Source organism: Lolium rigidum, chromosome 4 (assembly GCF_022539505.1).
Source record: "Lolium rigidum isolate FL_2022 chromosome 4, APGP_CSIRO_Lrig_0.1, whole genome shotgun sequence".
Classification (NCBI taxonomy): domain Eukaryota; kingdom Viridiplantae; phylum Streptophyta; class Magnoliopsida; order Poales; family Poaceae; genus Lolium; species Lolium rigidum.
In genome coordinates, this window is record NC_061511.1 from 187,632,851 (window position 1) to 187,639,545 (window position 6,695).

The 6,695-nt window shown below is 44.5% G+C and overlaps 1 protein-coding gene across 1 annotated transcript; it reads right to left on the reverse strand.

Moving 5' to 3' along the window:
• Positions 1-769: 769 nt before the first annotated feature.
• On the reverse strand, positions 770-1,639 carry LOC124647923 (putative glycine-rich cell wall structural protein 1). The gene has a single exon (XM_047187772.1). The coding sequence runs from the start codon at positions 1,637-1,639 to the stop codon at positions 770-772; it is 870 nt and encodes a 289-aa protein (XP_047043728.1).
• Positions 1,640-6,695: the final 5,056 nt, after the last annotated feature.

The window sequence follows — 6,695 nt, forward strand, 5'->3', positions numbered from 1 at the left end:
GCTTCATTTATACCTCGCATTCGATGCACACAGTCTCCAGATAGAGGGCAGGTAGAGGAATGAAGCAGGTAGTGCCCCCTCGGTCTGCAAGTCCCATACCGCATTTGACAATTAACAAAGCATTTCTCTTGTTATCACCTGATTCCTAACGCCTTCCTATACAAAGAGTGTCGAAAGAAATGAAAGAGAATTTACACTCTTGCCAACACAAAGATACAAATCATGAGTACGAGGCTTCAAGGTTCGGGACAGATCGGCACCTCAATTATTGAAGGTCAACAAATGCAAATGGTTGGAAACTGAAAGATTGCACGCTATTTTTCTTTTTTGATAATCTCTATGCAGTGAACCACACACGATTATTCTTGTACGTACTAACCGTGTGTGATCGTGCTGCATAGCACACGATTTATTCAGCCAAATCATGTGTGGTGCATTGCATACGGTTGAAATTTTTAAACTGTGTGTGATCTCTATCACATCACAAACTGTTTATGTCTCCAATGGTGTGAGATTGCATACATCATACTATTCCTTTCCAGTGTGTTATTTGTGTAGTAGTGACACATTGGAGCATGGGAGGGAGCAAGGTGGAAATAGGTACATTTCTCTTTACTGCTTAACTTCCACTAGAATCATACATGGAGCCCTTTATTATGAGCCTAATAAAAACATAAAAAGGAGAGAAACTTAAGTGACAAGAAATAGTAAAATGAAGAGATTAAAACGCATGTTGGACTCCTGTTCTAGTTTGTCTGAATCCCAAAGTTCAATGGTATCCCCCGCTGCCTGATCCAGACCCGGTCCCTCCACCGCTGCCTGTCCCGCCATTATCGCTACTACCTGCGCCACCACCACCGCCAACTCCTTCTCCGGTGGCATAGCCTGAACCAGAAGTACCAGAGCTACCGGTCTGTCCACCTCCGGAGCCAGAACCGCTCCCAACACCGACGCTTGGACCTTGAGCGACACCCTTAACAATGCCACCACCGTCGCCACTACCCTGTCCACTGGCGCTGCCTCCAGAAGTTTCGTCGCTGGAGGCCTGCCCAGCTCCAGCTCCTTTGCCACCTCCATTTCCATTGTCTCCACCGCCACCACCGGTACCACTGCCGCCCGCATCAGAGTAGCTGACACCAGCAGCACCAGGAGCCGGTGCTAGCGCTACGCCACTCTCACCACTTCCTTGACCGCCGCCCTCCCCCGACCCTTTTCCGCTAGTTCCATCGGCACCAGCACCTTGGCCTTCACCCCCACCATTACCATTAGCATTGGCATACCCATTCCCGGTAGGGGCTGATGCCGAACCACTCGCACCAGTGCCGGAACCATAGCCAGACCCAGAACCAGATCCGGCTCCACCCTTTGAACCACCACCGGCGCCTTCTCCTCCTCCTCCACCAGCTGCCTGGGCATAGTTATTCTGGCTACCCCCATATGTAAAAGTTCCACCATATCCCGAGGCACCACCTTTTCCACCTCCTGAGCCCCAACCACTCCCGCCATCACTACCACCTCCGCCGCCTCCCCCACCTCCTCCTCCTGATGCACTAGATGAGCTAGCGAGCATCCTCGAAGCATCGGTAAACCCAATGCTCAGGAGGACAATAAAGCCAAGAGCTGCAAGCTTAGTAGCCATTGTGTGTGACTTTGTGAGCTTGGTGGAGTGTGAGATGAGTTGGATGCTGAGGGTTTTGTGGGCTTATATAGCGGCGGAAGCTGTGCATGGCGATATTTGCATGCCGAACTCACGCTTTGGGTCTTGAATTCAGTTGGTGATGCGATAAGTAATAAGGGCAGCATGCAGTCAGTTGACTTGCACCTCAACTAGGTAGCATTAAATGCTTGAACAGATCTCTCCATATCTTAATTCAGTCAACAGTCAACTGTTGAAGGGTCTGAAGTAAGCGTGTGCTTGGCTTGTATCAAAGCCTATTCTAATCAGCTAGAGATTAAATCTCCCCAGAGAGAGATATTGCATTCCCTCTTGTCATAAATACTTATCGCAAATTAACTGAACTTATAAGCTAAAATACATATAAATTTGTTGAAACGTGCGACAAATATTTTGGAGCCGGTGTGTATTTTTCCTTGAGAAGTAGGATGATTCATTGCACGTCTTTCCACATGAAAGAATGTGCCTCATGTACTCGTCCGTATGACCTAGTGATCGATATCACACTGCTGGCTCATGCATGCACATGAAGTCTGGCTCCCATAGATCGATCTAGGTGTATTCCTTGCATTTAGACTCGTAAAGGATGCGCAACGATAAACTGTGTTTCGTCGGTGCAGTTAGACGCGGTTTACCGCTGCTCGTGTAGTATGATAAACAACGAAGCAAAGTGTTGACTTTGCATGCAGCCAGCTAGCGCACTGCTGGAATTTCGTTTGTACCAAAGTGTTGTCAAGTTTACGGATATTACAAATCATCCGATCTGAGCGCCGCATACTCCTCCACCACCGTAATCGCCTCCGCCCGCGAACTATCCACTACCCAACACGCCTCTGTTAGCAATAATCTTACCTATAAAGTGTTAAATTGACTTAGTACTAAGAGGGTTAGTAAGTTTCCTAGTTAGTGCCAACGAGCTAGTACTAGCTCGAGTCCAAGTGGTAGTAGTAAGACGTGCGTTTTCTTTTTTGTTGACCTGTAGTACTTGAGTTAGCTTTGGTAAGTAGTAGTACTAGGGATAGAGATTTGGTGCACATGGGCACCACTATCCTGTTTCTTAAAAAAAAATAAAAAAACTATTTTTAAGCTTCAAAAAATTCTGAAAATAAATCTGTATATAGTCAATGTTGTATGCCACAAACTTGTAAAATATCAACTCCGAATACTTTATATTCTGATCTACACAAAAATAATAAAAGTGTAGATCTGAGTAGTAATTTACAAATCTCTCAAAACATATCAGATTTTGTTATTTTTGTCTAGCACAAAATAAAACGGATTTAGGGTTGAGATTTTCCATGACTGTGAGATGTATCATTGACAGTCCCCAAAATTATTTTCTAATTTTTTAGTTATTTGTTAAAATATCCTTTAATTTTTTAAATGGCGAGAGCACTAGAGCTCGGGAGTCAAAAACACTTTTCCTAGTACTAGTCGGTCAGCTTATTTGGTAAGTCTCATTGGTGTCCTATTAGGACTGGTAATAATTTGTTGGTCTAGGTTTCTTTGTCTGTCTGTATATACACTCAAGGTCACTTTGGTCTCCATCAAAGATTTGCGTCGAGCCGTGAGAGGCTAAGAAAATCAAAAGGCGGCTACAAGTTTTTATGTACGTGCGAGTTCTAATCCGTAAGCGAAATGCCGGAATCCAACAATTGTTCAGAGCGAGGTCGAGATTTTGAAGCCAGGAGGTCATCGTCTTTATATATTTTTACATTTTTTCACACCGTACTAGCACCTCGTTGGCAAGCAAGTGGAAACCGGATAGTATATTCTGTTATGTGTGGTAAGCTAGTGTTTCTGGGATAGTTATAGGGAAACAAACATAGCATATTGATCGTGGGAAGGTAAAATATTTTGCTAGCTCACTCAATTGGTTGCGCGCATGTCGACACGTGAGGTGACAGATCCTAACTAGTACTAGATAAGCCATCTTACCTCAGACGATCTGATCTTTAATGATCTAGTACCAACGTTAAAGTGTACTCCATAGCTCTCTTCCGGTTTGGTCAATTTAAGTTCTGACTTGTGAAACGCACATGAGCACACTATAGTTCGTTAACTATCCTACACTATCTTGAGATATTTATGGTAACGCAAATATCTTAGGATATCGATCTAGAGAAAGTACGGTGTTTAGCAAGCACCTACCACGTCCTGGATTGGTTGCATGCATGTGGAGGCGAAATCCTAGCTACTAGCTAAGCCATTGTTATTCACGGGATTCAAACTTTAATGATTTAGTATCGACATTAAAATATACTCCATAACATTGTTTCTAGTTCAATAAACTTAAATATTTACTTGTGAAATACAGACAAGTGTGGTATAGTTTGTTAATTAGACAATGATATATATATCTTGGGATAGTTATGACAACACAAACAACGAGAGATAATGATATGAAGAAAAAAAATGTTTTGTTTGCTTGAGATGACAAACCCTAGGTAGCTAAGCCATCTTAATTCACTAGATCATATAATTAATTGATTGTTTAGTATTATCATTCAACTATACTCCATAACACAATGTTTCAGTAAGTCAACTTAAGCTCTGACTTTTGAAATACCCATGAATGCATCGTAGTTGTTAATTATACTATGATATCTTAGTATATTTATAACGATGCAAACATCGGGGGATATCGATCAGAAAATGTACGGTATCTCACTAACTCTGACTTTGTCTTCCACTAGCTACATGCACGTGGAGATGTGAGGTGAAAGATCCTAACTAACTAAAGCCATCTGGATGCATGGGAATAATCTTTAGAGATTTAGTAATACATAACACTCTCTTCGAGTTCAGTCAACTTAAGTTCCGACTTCTTAAATACACATGGATGCAATGCTGTTTGTTAATTACCTACGTATCTTGGCATAGTTATGGAAACACAAACATCGAGAGATGTTCGCCGTGGGAAATTATGGTGCTTTGCTAACTTGGACTTTGTCTTTGATTCTACATGCATGTGGATAGAGTGAGGTAATAGATCTAAGCTAGCAAGGACATCCTAGTTCATGGGATCCGATTTTTAGTAGTTTAGTATCAAAAATAAATATACCCCATAACACTCTCTTGTGGTTCAGTCAACTAAAGTTTTGAGTTCTGAAATACATAGTGAGCATCTTTGGTTGCCTACATTACTTCTCTAGCCAGGTTAACGCAAATTGTCCAAGTTGGCACATGCCGAGAGACATTGTTAGGACCAAGTTTGGTTATACATTGCATGATGCAGTTCTTGTGCCCAACGTTTGGTTGCCAAACTATGAAAATCTAGACTCGATGGATACAATTGCAGGGTGTTTGGTTACTAGCATTCTATGTTTCTAGTTTTCAGGACAGTTGGAACCAGGTCGGTGTCCACTTCCCTGGCAAGGCGCTGGCCACCGTGTATGTTCCCGCATCACAAATATACCCTAGAGGGAGCGGAGTAAGATAGGAGCCCCGGGGGACAACTCCCCGGAGAACCCAAGAACTCGGTACCCGTGTGGCTCCCACTTGGCACGCGTGCACATCTCTAATAGGACTCCATGGCTCAGTCAAATTGGATGTTAGGAGGCAACTGTCAGCAATGACGAGGGTGTGGAGCCCTTTTTTGCAGGGTGTTCGACGCATGGCTAGACACACGTTCAATGGGCGGCCCGGTGCTAAGGGATTGATGACTTCAAGTGCACATGTAGATGTAGCTAGTTTAGAATAAGGTTATCGATCCCACAAAGAGCCTACCGGCTATGGTATTTATGCCCCTCGTTACCCTTCACCAAAGAATGCATGTAAGTTGTCCTTGATTCTAACAAAGAGTGTAAATAGAGTGAAAGTAATTGTAGAGTCTACTAGAGCAATAGTAAACTAGAGCAACAAAAGTAACTAAACTACTAAATAAGAACAAGAGCATGCCAATGTGGTTGTGAAGTGTAGCAATATGTAAAAGAGCTCTCAAGGGGTGTTGGTTCCACCACTAGTATTTGGAATATTAACGATTAGGATAGTTCTAGCCATTATGTATACATGTGTATGGGAGAAGCTCCATATCGGGTAGTTGCAGACCATTCACCTGATCAACTGTCCTCTCATAACCACATCAATGTAAAGGGCAAGCCACATCACTACATTACTAGTAAGGGTTGTGCTAAGAACGCGGGAAGCCTTTCCCTGGGACCGTGCCCCAGGTTAGCAGGACACGCAATGTGGACCCTAGGCTCGTAGACCTGGCGGTAGGCATCCATGAAGCCGGTCCCCAAGCTGCACCCGGACAACATTGTCGCGTGCCTCCTCTATGGGCCCGTCCGGGAAGGTTTTCAGGAAGAGCCAGTTCTGCAAATGCAAAGCAAATGAGAAGAGTTCGCTACAGTTGCTTTGTTGAGCTCCAATGGCATGCTTGTCATTGGCATGTTGATGCACATTGCCAATGACAAGCGCAACATCAGCATGCCAATGAAAAGCTCAACATCAACATGCCAATGACAAGCTCATCCTACTCATCATTGGCATGCTTCTTAGTGCCATGCCGATGCACATTTGCACAAGCATGCCATTCATCCTACTCATCATTGACATGCTTATGACTAACATGCAATGCACATTGACATCAATCAGATCTAAATTGGCCTACATCAACGTCAGTTAGATCTACATTGACATCAATCGGATCCACAAATTGATTTAGAAGGGTTGGAGTTTTACAATGGGACGGATCGCTAGCGGGCACGTCAGAGGAGGAGGCTGCGAACCGGTGCTAGCATGTGCTCCACGACGTCCCAACCCAAATCCAGGAGGAGAGGGTGGTGGCGCCGGAGCAGTGGTTGGAGGAAAGGGCGCTGCTGGAACAGCAGTCGGAGGACGGGGCGCTGATGGAGCGGAGGGTTGCCGACGAGCCCGGAGTCGGCCGAAGGGCGGCACGACCAGTGGCGTGGCATTGGGAGCACTTGGACGCTGTTGGCCCCATGGCATCGGCGTGTGCATCGGGGTAGCGGGGAACCCAGGCAGAGGCTCCATATCCCAGTAGGAGCCTTTTGCA

Coding starts and splice junctions, on each gene's coding strand:
- LOC124647923 (XM_047187772.1), bottom strand. CDS start 1,639: ATGGCTACTAAGCTTGCAGCTCTTGGCTTTATTGTCCTCCTGAGCATT.